At 47.1% G+C, this 16,469-nt stretch overlaps 1 protein-coding gene across 1 annotated transcript in view; it reads right to left on the bottom strand.

Moving 5' to 3' along the window:
• Positions 1-1,197: 1,197 nt before the first annotated feature.
• The window catches only part of ONECUT2 (one cut homeobox 2), a 41,219-nt gene continuing 25,947 nt past the window's right edge, over positions 1,198-16,469 (bottom strand). The window contains exon 2 of the mRNA XM_006891737.1: positions 1,198-1,600. Within this exon, the coding sequence (XP_006891799.1) occupies positions 1,314-1,600 (287 nt within the window). The 3' untranslated portion in view covers positions 1,198-1,313. The remainder of the gene's footprint in view (positions 1,601-16,469) is intronic.

The raw sequence follows: 16,469 nt of genomic DNA, 5'->3' as shown, positions 1-16,469 counted from the left end.
TTCTTTGGTGTGCTGTTTCCTCCAGATTTCATCAGTGGTTTTGCAGAGATGCTTCGACGATGGACAAGATTGAAGAGACGACGATGATGAGTAACATGTGTGGTGGTTTGGTTTGCTATTAATATTTTTTTTCCTACGAGAAAACATCCCTATTAATGGGACGGATGAGGGATAACTCAAATCTGAAAGAGAATGAATCACGTGATGGTCATGATGGAGGAACCAGATAGACTAACAGCCAAGAAGGAAACGTAATGACCTAAGAAAATCTAAATCTTTGAAATGCTGCATTTGCCCCATGTACCGTAGCAGTAGCAGTTAAACTGGCCTCCTGAGTGTGCGTCTGCATTATGTACAAACACAGAAATTGTAGCAAACTGCAAAATGTGCTTGAAGCCATATTCCCAAAGATTCCCTCATGACTTCCCAACTGGAGACTTGAAAATCTATTGAATCCAGAACTGTTCTTGCTTCTCGGTTTACCTTCCTTGTGCTTGATACCTTGAGCTCAAGTGAACTGATCTGGGTTTTCTTGGTTTTGGTTGGTTGGTTGTTCTGACGGATCCAAGACCACAGGAGATTTCCAGGAGGTAAGGGGGGAAATTGTAAACGGGATTAACCTAAAAGCTCTCCAAACCATTCAGTGAAAAGATGCCTGAGTTGGAAAAACAGGTCTTTGGATTATTTTTTTTTCCTTAACCTCCATGTTTAAAATTTGTGCTCAGTAATTACCATTTTGATATATGTATCTATTTTTTATGTTATGGCTGTGAATGTTGCTGTACTGGGATGATGTTGTTGATCACCTGGAAAGCAAATGAGGTCGTTCTTGTTCTAGATTCTTCTCTTATTGTAGCATCTTGGGAACCCAAACTCAAAGTCCATCTACTGCTCAGATTCCCACTGTTATTCACGGGAATTCCAACGGCAAGAGACTGACAGGACTCAAAGTGGGACCGTTGAGGTTTTAGGCAATCCTGAGCTTGGCTGACACCATTCGGGAATTAGCTCCTCACAGAAAGGCCTCCTTTGAATTTCTAGAACGCTTAGCATGCTCAGAGGACAGTGTCTGGTTCAAAGAGATGACTTTTCAGCTTGCACTTGGACTCCATAGCCATTAAAAACAAAAAGAAGAACCCCTGGCCTATGATAAGAGATAGATAGAAGTGTCTTTGCAAGAGAATTGTGCTTTCACATCACCAGTGAAGGGCCCCAGCTAAGAAAGCAGTGTGTCTTTTTTTTTCCTTTGGGTTTTCGTTTGGTATATGTGGTCCTCACTCGGAGGTGCCTTGTGCCCAATGAGAGTCCTTCCATCAGGCTTTGGTACAGGTGCTGGAGGTGGATGAGGAACCACCTGTGCTCAGGTCATCCTGCCACTTTTCCAGGCTGCGGCGCCGGGCGTTCATGAAGAAGTTGCTGACGGTGGTGAGCTCCAGGCCCAGCTGCTGGGAAATGGTGATCTGCATCTCTTTGGATGGGCGCTTGTTCTCCTTGAAGATGGCAAAGAGTGTTCGGCGTTGGAGGTCGGTGAAAACCAGGCGGGATTTCTTCTGGGAATTGTTCCTGTCTTTGTTTGGTTCTTGCTCTTTGCGTTTGCATGCTTGAAGGGAAAGAGAAGAAGGAAAGAAGTCAGTGCACTATGCGAGACCCGTCACCCTCCACCTGAGAAGTGATCCATGGGAAACATTGACAAAGGCGTACAAGGGGATGTTAACCATTAAACTTTATTGTGTAAATGGCCCAACTGTCAATAGCGGGCCTTCCTAGTTCATCCCCTGTGATGGAAGGCATCTGTGGGCCGGGGGAGGGAGGGAGGGAGCAAAACCTGCAGACCTGCTGGGCACCGTTTTATTTTGAACCAACAGCAACTGTCTTTCTCTCGTGACCCCTTATCCCCAGCACGTCCTGAAGATTCCTCATTTCTGAAATTGGATGCTGTAGGAGACAGTGATTATGGCAGGCTCCCCGGGGGGTGGGGGGTGGTAGCAATTTGGTAGCTCTTGGGTAAGGAGTTGCGTTGCTAACCCAAAAGACAGGTGGTTAGAATACACCCGCTGCTCCAAGAGAGAATGAGGAACAATCTCGTCTTACACAATTTTTAGCTTCCAAAACCCCACTGGAGGGTCAGCTATGAGTCGGTTCCGATTTGAAGGCAGGAAGTTTTGAGAGTAGTTTGTCCATATATCCTCTAGAATTGTTTACGGCTGAGGTGAAATTGTTTCTTGAGTCAAAAGTATATTAACTATCTTCACCTCTGACGCTACCCCAAATCAATAAAGCCACCATTGTCATAAGGTAGATTGCAATTCACAGGGACTCTGCAGGACAGAGGAAAAGTGCCCCACAGCGTTTCCAGTGTTGTACTCTTTACTGAAGGAGCTGTGATACCTTAATGTAGAATGCGAAGTATAACTAACCAAAAGGTCAAGAGTTCAGATCCCTCAGCGGCTCCTTGAGAGAAAGATGGGCAGTCACCTCCTGTAAAGGCTTAGTTTTGGAAACCCAGTGGAGGGTCGCTGTGGTTTGGAATCGGCTCGACGGCCACGCTGGGTTTAACCTTTACGGAAGCAGATGACCACATCTTTCCTCTCACCCCTGTGGAGCGGAAGACAGGTTTGAACTACTGACCTTCGGGCTAGCAGCCACGCTTTAAACCGCTGGGCCACGGTGACTCCTTCTGAAAGGGCTTTCTTTTAATGCTAGTTTATTTACAAAATTCAAATACATTGATTTTGGGGAACAGATGCTTCCAATTTCCTTCAACCACTCATCCCGCCCATCAAATTGTACAACTCCATGATAAATCCCTCCTCCCCCTGAAAAGAAACTAGTATTTAAAAACATATTAAAAAAGAAATGAGAAAAAAAAAAATAAAAGTGCTTTCTTTCCCAATCTAAGCTTCTAGTCTTGGGACTCTAAAAAAATATTGTTAACCAGATGAAACCTAAACTGAGGAAATGTTATCATCCTAACCAAGTCTCTTCCTTGTGAAAAAGGAAAAAGAAGAACTATGAAAGAGAGGGTTTAAGCCTGTTGTCATCAAGTCATTCGACTTAAAGAAAGGAGATCCTTCCAGAGCACACTGCCACACCTTTCTCCCAAAGCGGAGCTGGTAGGTTTGAACTGGGGTCTTTTCCAGAGCAGCCAAGAGCTACGTCATGAGGGTCTCTTAAGGGCTGGGCTGGAGGATTCTAATTTCACCAGCTGGAAGTGAAGCCAGTATAGAAGACATGGGATGAGCTGGGAGGAGAAACCTAGAGTCACAATGACCACACCTGGGGGTCAATAAGTAGGTGTAGGCACTACTTGACTTAGCAAGTCTGTGCATCTATATTTGGACTGACACATGTGGATAGGCCATTAGTTTATATGTCACTGTCTGCCTTAAGGAGCTCTGGTGGCCTGTTCTGTAGGGAGTTACACTGTTAACCCCAGAGGCAGTGCCTCTCTGATGGGTCAAATACACCAGTGACTCTGAGGGGGAGTGATGGGCAATCTTCTTTTTGACTTATGGCTCTGACAATCCACTGCAGGGTCAGCTATGAGTTGGTTCTGACTCAATGGCAATATATTAAGTTACACTGTGTCGGCCTTGAAGTGTCTGAGTGGAATAGGTTATCAGTGCACTCGGCTGGGAACAGAAAGGCTGCAGACTGGAGTCCAGTCAAGGATGCCTTGAAAGGAAAGCCCAGGGATCTCCTTCTGAAATAAGCCCTTGAACACTCTATAGAGCCCATTTCTACTCAGAGACGTGAGTCACGGTCAACCTGATGGCAACTGGCTTAGAGACCTCGGTCTTGACTTAAAGTCACAACCCAAGTTCGCTGTTGACCAATGGGTGAGAATTCAGTTCTGCAGACCATCCTTCCTTTTCTCTACATCAACTGTATGTAGAGGGGAGCTCTGTGCAGAGTGGAGCAATGGCGTCTGCACCCAGATACACGTAGAGGGGGGCTCTGTATACAGTGGAGCAACGGTGGTTGCACTCAGCTGTATGCAGTGGGGAGCTCCGTGCACAGCGGCTCTGCAGCTCCACTCCTTAGAGATTCCGATTTTCAACACACAGAGCAGGGTTCTGGAATCAGTTTTCCCAAATCTTCCCAGGTCACTGGGAAATGGGGAACCAGGGTGCTTGGCCACATTGCCATTCTAGTGCCCGAGGATCACTCCTGCCCCAATCTCCTAGGTTGCCCATTGGGGTGGCTGGCCTTTGTCTAGAGGATTGTGAATGGGTAATGACCCATGATAAACTCACTGAATCTAGGCAAATATCTTCTGCAATATCAACTGAAGTTCTTCGTCAATTTAGACTTCTTTGGATTAACCATAAACCTTCAAAAAACCAAACCCACTGCCACGGAGTCAATTTAAATTTATAGAGACATTCTATCAGGTTTCTGAGGGTGTAAAGCTTTATATTCTCAGAAGATGTGAAACAGACTGCCATCTTTCACTCATGAAGCAGCTGGTGGATACAAAGCTATGAGTCGTTTTCAACTCAACGGCACACACCACCACCACCAATGTTGTTAGGCACTGGAGAGTTGACTACCACATCCAGCAATTCTATGAACAACAGCTCGGAACCTTGCCCTATCCTGAGCCATCTTCCCTAACTCTGGTTTGCTTACTGTGTCAACTCATCTCACTGAGAGTCTTCCTCCCAGTCTCTGACCCTCCACTTTCCACTCTTGCCTCTAAGAAGAGCCTTGGATGAGCTTCCTCCAACCCTTGTTTGTTCTTTTAGCAGTCCCTGGGGTATCCAATACTCTTCCCCAATATCATAATTCCCACAACAGAACCCTTACTTTTCATACAGATAACGTTAGTTCACCAGGTAACGCACCTCTGGGTTTTCAGTAGGGTGTCTGCACAGCATTGGCGCAGGCCCATGCTAGCCTCTCAGGTCTATCTGGGAACATAAGAATCAAACTCAAAGGAATGAGGCAGTAGTACATGAACTGTTCAGCGTCCCTGAGAGTACCCACTCTACAACTCTTCCTTCCAAGAGCAATTGACCGGGAGCTGGAAGTTCAGAGACCAGAGGGAGGGCACTCGCTTTGAGAGTCTGAACACAACCCGACAGACTGAATGGCGTTCTAGAGGACAGCACGGAGTTGAAAACATAGGCGCCTCAGAATGAAGGTGTGGGCACAACCATGGTGTGAAGAGGTTTTGTGTTGTTAATATATTACAGGGGAGAAGAAATTGTAAAGCCAGTGGTTTTGCATTGCAGGAAGAGGTTAAAAAAGAGCCACGGCAGACAAGGGGTCACATATGAGAGAGCAGAGGGAAGTTCTGAGGAGGTCTTGGCAAGTGAAGATTCACCCCTGGCTCCCCTGTACTCCTGTTTGGAGAGGTCTGGGAGCTGACTGCCAGGTCCTGCACTGTGGGATCCCTGACAAAGAAACCAAGGACTCTGATATTTACATGCGCAGGGGTTCAAGGCTATTGGAAGCTAGGGCCTCTGTATCAAAACAAGGGAGAAGTCAGAGAAGGGGGGCAGGTGCAGAGGGGAGACAGAGATAGGAGAAAGAGGGTGGCCGACTCAGAGGACACCCTCTGCTGGCTGCTGCCCTTTGTAATTCTTGGAAAGGCCACATCTCAGTCCAGAGAGGCCTCAGGGTGTGTGTGTGTGTGTGTGTGTGTGTGACTGTGAGACTGTGAGTACGTAGTGGAGGTATGTGTGGAGGTATGCGGTAGAGGGGTGTGTGCACGTGAGAGTGCATGTTGAAGGGAAGTGCGTGTGGCAGAAGCATGTATCTATTTGTGAGCATGTGCTTGTTATGGAAGTGCATGTTGGTGAGGTCAAAGTGCGTGTCAGTTTGTGGGTACGTCGAAGAAGTGTGCATGAGTGCATTTAGCGGAAATCTGTGAGTTGGAGTGTGTGTGTGTAAATGTGTGTGTGTAATGGAAGTGTGGGGGGCAAAGGAGCAGTGGCTGGTTGGGACTGTGAAGCAGATACAAGTGTGAAGGACAAGCCCCCCTCATAGTGGCACCTGCTCCCACATGCGCAACATCACACCATCACTTCATCGCAGGGTCACAGAACGTGAGGGCTCTTGTCCAGACTGGGCTATTAGTTGTCACCTGCGGCCTCGGAAGCCCAGGAGAGAGATGAAGCGACCTTCCTCACAGCACAGGCAGGCAGCTGGCTCATCAGATGACCCTAACCCTGAACCTGACCCCCCAGGACTTTCTCCCACAAGGTTCTAGAGAGGAAGCAGAGCTGGGGTGTCAACTTCTACTTCACAGATGGCAATGACACAGTGACAGAGCCTGGACATGAACCTGGAAACCAACCCCGGTCCTCTCTGGGGGCTTGTGAAGTGAGGGTGGCCTGACACTGGATTGGACCCTTCACCTTTACCTGCTCTGGGGGTGAAGCTCCATGAATAACTCAGATTTTGCCTCAAGAATTGAGAACCGTTGTTCTGTAGACATCCTTTCTTGTTCTTGGTTGTTACGGAGGGAATTCGGTCTGATGCTTTGTCCGAGTCATTAGTACTAGAAGGTCTCTTCGCAGCTCTACGTATTTGTTATGGGGTGAAAATGGCTAATCCAAATTTACCACAACCTCAAGATCTGAAAGGGAGATCTGGTGGCCTAGAGGTAAGGAGCTGTGCTGTCATCCCAAAGGTACGCTGCTCGAAACCACCAGCTGCTCCACAGGAGAAAGATGGGCAACTTCCTCCTGTGCAATTACTGCTTCTGAAAACCTACTGGAGGGTCAGTTACGAGTGAGTTCTGACTCAATAGGACACAAAGCCAAGAAGTCAAGAATTCAAAGTTTTAATCTTTATTTGTAGTTTCACTGTTTGGAGGCAAAGTTTTCCATTGGACCTAAGTTCAGCCCAGCCCTGCTGTGGGAACTGGGGACCTCCCTGCAACTCTGTCCTGATGGTTTCTGGGTCACACATGACCTTGGGCCCTTTCCAACCATGTACCATCATCCATGGTCCTCTCCTCCTCCCTGGCACAATTTTACTTTTTTCTTTTTTTAACTGAACCTGAGGTGAACCCATTCTTCCTTGTTTCTCCTTTCATTTCTTCAATACAATCTTCTCTCATTTCAGAAGAATCATGGGAGCTGTAGGCTGTTGTTATACCGACTTATTTTGTTCTTGAAGTTCCATGGTGGGCAGACACCTCTTCTGAGATAGTTATTCCATCCACCACACTATGAGAGGCAGAAGGTGAGTGCAAAAGAGGAAGACTGTCAACAAAACGGACTGATAGAGTGACTGAAACAATGGGCTTGAACAAGGTGAACATGACTTTGGAGCAGGAGAGGGCAAGGTTCTGATCCATCACTCATAGGGTCGTTATGGCTCCTAGTCAATTCAATGGCTCTTAGCAACAACACTCCATCTATCATGGTGCTCTGGGGGTGTAACAGTTAAACACCTGGTTGCTAAAACCAAATGGTTGGTAGTTCAAGCCCATCTGGTGGCTCTGCGAGAGAAAGACTTAACAAATGGTTTCTGTAAAGATTACCCAAAAAAAGGAAGCTTATGCCAGTTCTACTTTGTCCTATGAGGTCACCATAAGCCTGAATCCACTTGAGGGCATTCAACAACAACCACCAGATCTCCTCCATATAGTCAAGAACAGAATCAGGTGTTCCTCTACCTCCCAACAGCCAAACCACCATGCACCAAACACATCAAAGATGATGAACACAGCACAAGACCGGCGAGGTTTGGTTATGTTTTGTTGCTAAGGTCATCATACTTCCTGATGCCAAGTTCAAGTCAACTTGACAGCAGCTACCAATAACTCCTCCCAAGACTAGAAGCCCCAGGGTCTGGGAAGCTCTATCTTTAATTCTGGCATTCTAGCAGCAGTCCCAGAGGGTGCTGATGACTTACATGCTAAAGACAATGACCTTGACAATCAGGAGCGAGTCCATGGCAAGACACTGCAACCGAATTTGGCCTATTCATCTCCTTTGGCTTGTCCCCTTGGTTTTTAAACTCCCATCCCATTTCTTTTTCACGAACTTTCTCATGCATCTCTGACCTCCTGGGATCCATTTGTCCTTTGCACTCGCTTTTCCCACCTCTGCATCTGCTTCTGCACACTCCACCCCCCGGCCTCCCAGCACACACAGCCATCATGCCTGTGTAGACCAACTCGGCACACAGTCCTGCCGGCTGGATCCTGGCTTCCAATCCTCTTCCCAAAACACAAGGCCTGGGACTAAGAGTGGCCTTTGTAGGATACCTGAAAGGTGAGAGAACTGCGTATCTGGGCAGCAAGGGACTTCTGGCTCCTTGAGCAAAATAAAGTCAGTGGCAAAGCAGTTCACAGGGACAAGAAGCAGCCGTCAGGAAATCCTTGGAAACAATGCTCTTCTACAAGCAGACAGAAACAGATCCGGCTTGGGTGGTTTCTGGGACCCTTAGAAAATTGCTGCCTACCCTCACACAGTCCCTCCTGATGGATGACATGGTAGGGATCTTGAGATTTAGCTTTACTGGATTGCATAAAGGCACAACTCCCAGCTACAGTGAAACACACTAGGCACGGCGGTAGAATGCTGATCTTCCATGAGGCCAGGGCTTGATTCCGTCAGTTAACTTTGACAGCCACCACCCGTCTGTCAGTCAGGGGAAGCTGGTAGGTCATTCTGATGCTATACAGCTCTCAGCAAATCTCGCAGATTCACACAGTCAAAAAGAACGGCATGGTGAACTACTTTCCAAACATAGCCAGTTCCAAGCTGATGGTCCACAATGGTCCAGTCCAACCAGCCATAGGAGAGCCCAGGACTGGGCAGGTTTTACTCCTTTGCAGGTGGGACCACCATGATGGTGCTAACTGCACTTCCACGCCTCTGGAAAAGGGGACATTTTAGACTCTCTTCAGTCACTGAGCCCCTTAGAGGATGAGAAGAAGGCTCCCAGAATAGGCTTTGAAGAAGTGGGAAGTACAAGGAAGCAAGACTTATGGGAAACAGGTGCCATTCAGGAGCAAAGTGGGCCCTTTGAAACTATGGCAGACTGTTTGCAAAAATGGTCCCAATTACTCCCTTCCCCATATCCACTGCGAGCAATATGACTCGGCAGCTGTTCTCAGGAAGAGGTCTATTCAACCTCGTGGACCTGGGATGTTCTTGGGATTTGCTTTGACCCCATGGCAAATGTATCACTGTGACAGTGCTGAGCCCGGGTCTAAAGAAGTGATGTGTTTAACCTAGTGATGTGCTTACCCGAACCTTCAGTCTAGGGTTAGAATCACCTCACTCTGTTTCAGTACCTAATTAGACTGTGAATTTCCAAGGCCCGGGAAATTAATTCCCGTGTCCAACCGAATGGCCAGTAACTTCCCTGAAAGAGGCACTCATTGTGTGGAATCACTTAATACATTTCAATTTTCATTTTCCCAAGGGAGTTTGGTACAGTTTTAGTTACTGAGACATGTGACAATGGCCTTAAACACAGCAGGGTGTGTGAGGGTGGCACAGGATCAGGCCGGGCGGAGTTCTCTTATACGTGGGATCGCTATGAGCCAATTGGATCACACCTACCAGCAACATGGCATTTCAGTGGAGGAGATGGTCAGAGTCTGAAGGGGGCCACGGCGGAGGGAGAAAAGGTCACTGGCAATTTTTGAGGTCCTTCCATTCCCGACCTGAGCAACTGGCCATTTCTTTCCCACTGTGTCTAGGACATTCTAAGCACGTTGTTTCTATGCAAAAGAATCCTATGTGCTGACTTTCAGAAACCACAGGGTGCTCTGAGGACCTGGTCTGTAGGGAACTGGCAAGCAAACACAAAAGCAGCACCTCTCTGACAGTGAGAATCCAGCAGTGGCTCTGAGGAAGGAAGACGGACAGTGGCCTTCCAAGAGATTTACAAACTCGGAAAAACCAAAGAAAGGTAAGCTGAGTGCTGACTTAACAGCAATGGGTTAAGAGTTTCACGGCCCATACCCTTCATTTTTCAGTTCACGGCATCACTCAGGGAATAAGTCTTCTGTCTTCCGTTTTCCTAATTTCCTCCCCCAATACCTAATGTCCAGTTCTGCCTCAAGTCTTTACATCCCTTTCCTCATCACCTTGATAATTTTAATAGCCTCCCACTTTCTCATCTCCCCTCCTTTTTCTACGTCATATATGGTATTAGTCATATAACTGAAACATGGCTGACAATGTATCTCATGTACATGTGTTTGATCCCCTCTCCTGGACTATAAACTCTCTAGAGTTAGGACCTGTTTTGGAGTCATTATTGTATCTCCTAGAACTGCCAATAAGAAATATCTCCTGAATGAGAAAGAAAGAAAGAAATGACATGCGATCCCTGCCTCGGGAGGGCCCCCAGCACTTGAACAAGCCCAGGCCGGCTTGCTGGAGGTGGATCAGCTGACTCCTGCCCACCCTGAGCTGACTGCGGATGCATGAGGGAGCCCAGCTGAGATCAGCCAAATTCAGATCAGCAGACCTGCCCAGCCAACCCACAGACGCCGGAGCAGAAAGAATTGCTTATTGTTTGCAGCCACCGGTTTTGTGGTTTTGTGTTATGCAGTATTATTGTGGAGATAGATTACTGATACAGAAGCCAAGAACAACCCTGGCCTTCCTGCCCAAAGGGTGCATCAGATGGAGGAGAAGAAGCACGACCTTGAAATCAGATAGCTCATGTTTCAGATTCTGCCCTAACCACTTAGCAAGCAGCTGCCGTGGCCTTGAACCTCAGCTTCCTCATCTATAAAATGGGCATGTGGATGCTCTGGGACCTCCACAGGCTAGTGTCAACACAGAGAAGCTCTCAGGGAATGTGGCTACCCATTCTTTCTTCATGGGGGCGGGGGCGGGGGGGGAAGGTTCAGAGGGAGAAGAGTTTAAGAATTCATAATCTGGGATGACTTTACAAGCCCTCCCCAACTGCAGGTGAACTTCCCAGAGGGCTAACAGCACATAACACATTCAAGCCTTTTGTTTTCCTTCCAGAGCTGTCTCATGGTCAGTGCACTGGCTTGTGGAAGAGGGAAGACTGGGATGCTTTTTCACATATGTGTCAGAGATCCTAGTAGGTTTTGGACCCCTGGTGTTTGCTAACATCACTAATTTATGTCCAAATACCTTCGACCTAGGATGGGTATTGTTAGCCCTGCATAAATAATGCAGAGTGTGCTATTCTCTTTGCATTCAGTAAATACTTTCCCTGAATAGTTCAATGTGATCTTGCCAGGGCATTGGGAGGGGGGAGTGCAGGAAATCTCCCAAGGTGAGCATTTGTCAGGACACAGACTTAACCTCCACCTGCAGGGCTGGAAGGATCAGCCCCCAGAAGCTGCAGCTTCATTCCTTCCGGCTGGAGGGTCTGTAAGTGCCCCTCTCACAGGGTTTATGGGAAGTCACCCTCTCTGCCAAGGAGGATCTATTCCAAGAACTACACAGCGGCTGAGAAAAACCAGCTGAGGCCAAGGCGGGTCATATTTATGTCTTCATCTTTGTTCCCTAAGAAAGCTGGCAGGGTTTCTGAGAGAAAACTCACAAACTCATTGCTGTCGAGTCAGAACAGACCCACAGCTGACCTTCCAGTGGGTTTCTGAGGCAGACGTGAGGAGATTGGCTACCTTCTCCCTTGGAGCTGCTGGTAGGGCCAAACCCTCTGAGAGCTGTGACTTTTGTGTTAGCAACACTACTCCTCAGAGGGAACTAGTCTCTACTTCCCCTAAAGAAACAGTGCCTTGGTGCTGATAAGGTACAAGCCTGTGGGAAAGGAGAGGGAATCTCTAAGTTGCACAAATGTTTACACTAACCAGAAGATTGGGGGTTCAAATCCACCTTGAGGTGCTTTGAAAGAAAGACGTGGTGTGGTGAGCTACTTCAGAAAAACCAGTCACTGAAACACTATGGAAACACAGTTCTCCTCTGACACTCATGGAGTCACTGCAAGTTGGAATTGACTTGACAGCAACTGGGTTGGAGAGAGATGGGTCCTTTCTTAGAAAGGATCTTTCTTAGGGAGCTCTGGTGACCTAGTGGCAAGAAGCTGCACTGCAATCCCGGAGGTACGCAGTTTGAATCCACCAGATGCTCTGCTGGAGAAGGAGGGACAATCTCCTCCTGTACCAGTCAGATCTGATTTGACAGTACACACAACAAAAAAATAACAAAATAAAATAAGAATTTAAAAAAAAAAGGGAGGCTTTTTCTTAGGATCTTAGGACAAGAATACCAAAACCTCTTGCACTGAGACAAAGGAGAAAGTGGGAAAGTTATACAGTCGGCACATAAGTTGCCATCGCTGCTGCTGTTCCATGCTGTTGACTCAGAACCGACTCATTGCTGGCTCTCTGGCCCATTTTCAGAGGCTTTAACACGCACGAGAGTGTGCCCATCTTTCTCCCAGGGAGCAGCTGGTGGAGTTGGATGGCTTGCTTTTGGGTTATCAGCTCAACTTCTCACTAGGCTACGCTTCCACAGGACAATTGGGGGTCAGGGGCCCTGGCTGTAAGCATCTCTATTGGCCCCCAACAGCTGCCTGGTGCTAGGGGCACAGATGGTCCCACCTGGGAGGAGAGAGGTAGATGGAAGGGGAGGGTTTCAGGTGGCACAGACTTTTCAACTCTCCATTTGTGCTCCCAAGTTTGTCTCCAGGTGTCTGGTGTTGTTCCCCCTTTCTCTGTGGTTCTTGACCTTGTCACTCGGGGCCACCTTGGCCCAGATGACCACAGTGCCAGTCCCGTGAACTTGGCTCACAGAAGTCCAAACTCCAACTTTGTGTTCCCAAACATCCCTGGCAGGAAAACGAGGGCCATGACCCCCATCGTTCAGAGGCTCCAGACAGGAAGACTTAATGGCTGCATCTCAAGGTTGTGCACTGACTTCCCTCAGAAGCTCAGTCTTCAAGGATCAGGTGCCAAGCACTCTGCAGTGGAGCCCGTGACACCCAGACCAACATCCATTTGCAAGGCCAAGGGCAGAGACGGGGGCATGTGCTGTGCAAATGGATCTGGAGCCATACTTGGTCATTGTTTTCCTCCCTCAAACACTCTCTTCTAATTGTCAGTGTAGGCAGAGCCTTGGCAAGAAAAACCTCCAAACCATTTGGCAAATGACCCTGGATGGCCAAGGTACTGTGGGTGGACAGGCTGTGTGTTAGTGGGTGCTGCTGCTGGACATGTACTTCCGGTAGATGGTCCACGTGGGTGTTTCATCGCCCCTTCCGCAGCCCCCAGGAGCCAGAAGCTAGAGAAGCAAGTTGGTCGTAAGAGGTATGTATTACAAACCCTCAGTGTCTATTTACTGTCAGATGAGAGGCAGACAGCAGAGCGACCATTTTCAGCTCCTGTGGCTCAAAGATGTTCCCTGAAAAAACCCCTACATTTCATTTCCTGTCTCTATTTTGACTTTCAATATAAAGTTTTGAAGGTGACTCAGAGAAGGGGCTTCCCTGGGTGTCAGGGCACTTGTGTACGCAGAGGCCCAGCCTGACAGAGAGGCCTGTGGTAACTTCAGGGCGAGGGGCTAGAGAAGGGTGGCCAGGGTCACTGTCTCCCATGCGGGCTCCAGCCGCTCTTCCACCAGCAGGTGTAGCCTTGCACACCACGTGGGAACGTGCCCTCTGCCTCTCCTGACCTTTCAGCAGTAGCTCTGAGAGCAAAAAGGCAGAGCCCTAACCACAGGCTGTAAATGCCACATTTCCAGGCCAGCAGGCAAAACCACTGAACTAGAGGCTGCAGGGTTTCAGCAAGGAAGTGGTCCGACCTGTTTGTTTGAGCTGAGAAGACAGAGGCTCCTGAAAGTAAAGATTATCTGCCTTCCACAGACCAGTCAGTTGGTAACAGAATTCTCAGACACCAGATCCCTCCCCTGCTAGTCTAGAGAGGGGATTTCATTTAGTTCTCCCTACTTGTCCCCAAGGACAAATCATTTGGGACATGTAGCCTTAAAATAAAAATTTCATCTATTCTGTCTCTGAACATCACTGCTGCTGTCAGATAGATCTTGGATGAAAACAGAAATTATCAGCAAGATAAGTTTCATTGACTATACAAAAGGCTTAAACTGTGTGGATTATAACAAATTATAAATAACATGGAGAAGAATGGAAATTTTGGAACACTTAACTTTGCTCATGAAAAACCTGTATAGGGCAGTATGTTTATGATCACAGGAAAGATCTTTGAAAGACTCAAAAACTGTTATCCAAAAGTAAAATTATTTATGTATTAGGTCATATTAAAATGAAGACCCTTCTTTCATCAGAAGACACCAGGAAATTCAACAAGAGATTCAAAAGCATTTGCACTACATATGACTAGAAAAGGGGTTGAATTAGAATTCCAAATATAGAACTATTCTTAATATTCTTAAGGAGTTCTGGTGGCCTAGTGGAATGGAGTTGCACTGATAATCCAAAGGTAGGCAGTTCAAATCCACCAGCTGCTCTGTGAGAGAAAGATGGACAATCTCTTCCATGTTATCAATTGCTTCTGAAAACCCACTGGAGGGTCAGCTATAGGATGGTTCAATAATAGCAATAGTATTTTTAGTATTATTGTTAGACTATGGCCTGGATCAGGTGCACCTTAGTCTCTAGACTGACATCATTGCTCTTCAGTACTCTAGAGAAGTCCCTGATAGCAATACAATTAGTCTTTTGATTTCCTGACTGCTGGTGCCAAGAGTGTTGATTGGGGAACCAAGCAAGATGAAATGATCAACAATCGCAATCGCAATCTCTCCTCCACCCATCATGAAGGTGCTAATTGGCCCAGTGGTGAGAATCTTTGTTTCCTTGATGTTGAGCTTCAATCCATATTGAAGACTACAGTCCTTGACCTTCTGCAGTAAACGTCTCACATCCTCTTCAGTTTCAGCAAGCAAGATTGTGACATCTGCGTAATGCAGGTTGTGTGAGCCACAGTAGAGCAGCGCTTCTCAGGGTTTTCAGTGGCTGATTTGTCAAAAGTAGACTATCAGTGTTGTCTTCTGGGGCACCTCTAGAAGACCTGAACTGCCAATCTTTTGGCTAGTGGCTGAGAGTGTTAATAACTGCACCACTCAGGAACTCTCAAGCTCTGCACAAGGTGAAAGATGCTTGCAGCCCTCCCTCCGAAGCTCCCTTCCCCCCCCCCCTGCTCCCTCAGAGCAGCCCCTCCTCCACTCACGCTCCTCTCCCGCATCCAAAGGGCAGGGATGAGGGTGCAGCTGTAACCAGACCCCATCAGAGCTGCCAAGAAGCGCCTGTGGATCAGAACTAATGGCATTAGGCCATCACTCAGGCAATCGAGCGGCAATTACCCCTTGGATGCATTCTCCAAAGATGACCACATGCAGAACACCAAGAGGGGAGTCATGAATCACCAGTGAATTAACTGGAAGCCGCTCTAATTAGTGTTATAATTTTTCATGGAACACTAATGAATATGAAATAATGTGGCCATGAAACCACTAGGACAATTAATGCTCGGGAGTAATTTGGGGTCAGGGAGGGAGACCAGAGACTGTTTAAATAGACTTGTGTGGTTAGAACAAAGAAGCCCATGGCTTCAAAAATCTGAGGAAGTTACTGTTTCAAGAAGAGCCACAGCTGGGTGTCTGTGGGTTGAGGGGCAAAGTTCGTGTGGTTGTTTTTTTTTTTAAAAAAAAGAAAAAATCCTGTTCTCTTTGCTTTCCTGTTGAGACCCTTGGATTTGAAGAGAAGGTCAGCATGAACCAAAATTCTCCTGAGGAATGAGGTGAAAATACAGCGAATGAACTTGAGGAAAGTGAGAAAGGACTGAATCCAGACATATGCAAATGCAAAAAAGATTTAAAAGAGTGAAACATTCTCCTGAGCAGCTCAGCCTCATACCCAGCTGGGTGTCGAAGGAAAGAACTGTCTGATACACACTGCCGTTGAGTCGGCTCTGACTCACGGGACCCTCCACTGGGTTTGTGAGGTTGTGTATCTTTACAGGGGAAGGAATGCCCATCTTTCTTTCATGGAGCAGCTGGTGGATTTGAACCATGGACCTTCTAATTAGCAATGCAAAAAAAAATGCACTGTGTCGCCTGAGTCCCTTACCTTTCTGATAGAGGAAGTCCTTTTTTTAAAAAAAAAATATTTTATTAGTTTTTGTGTGTGTACCATCAAATCAGATCTGCCTGGTACAGAAGGAGATTGCCCCTCCTTCTCCAGTTAGGCATCTGGTGGATTCAAACCGCAAGCCTCTTATTTTTCTGATAAAGCCCCCAGACTTGTCATTATTATAGAGATAGGTGAGTGAAGGCTTCTTGACTTAGCAGCAGTTTTTACATATAAAATCTTAGGACTTGTAGAACATTTTTCTCAACAAGAACCACACTTGCCTGCTGGATTTCATCCCATCTTAACTTCGTAAAGATAAAGTCAGGAGTAATGGTGTGCGTGCATATAACTTTGCTCTAAACAAAGGCTTTGGAAAACATTTATCATTATTTAAAACAAACAAAATAAAATCCCCTCACTGATGGTGAATCAGAGCT

This window comes from Elephantulus edwardii, unplaced genomic scaffold (genome assembly GCF_000299155.1).
Source record: "Elephantulus edwardii isolate Elephantulus edwardi_28Jun2011 unplaced genomic scaffold, EleEdw1.0 scaffold00103, whole genome shotgun sequence".
Taxonomy (NCBI): domain Eukaryota; kingdom Metazoa; phylum Chordata; class Mammalia; order Macroscelidea; family Macroscelididae; genus Elephantulus; species Elephantulus edwardii.
Note: the sequence above shows the minus strand (reverse complement) of the source record. Positions and strands in the feature narration are given on the sequence as shown.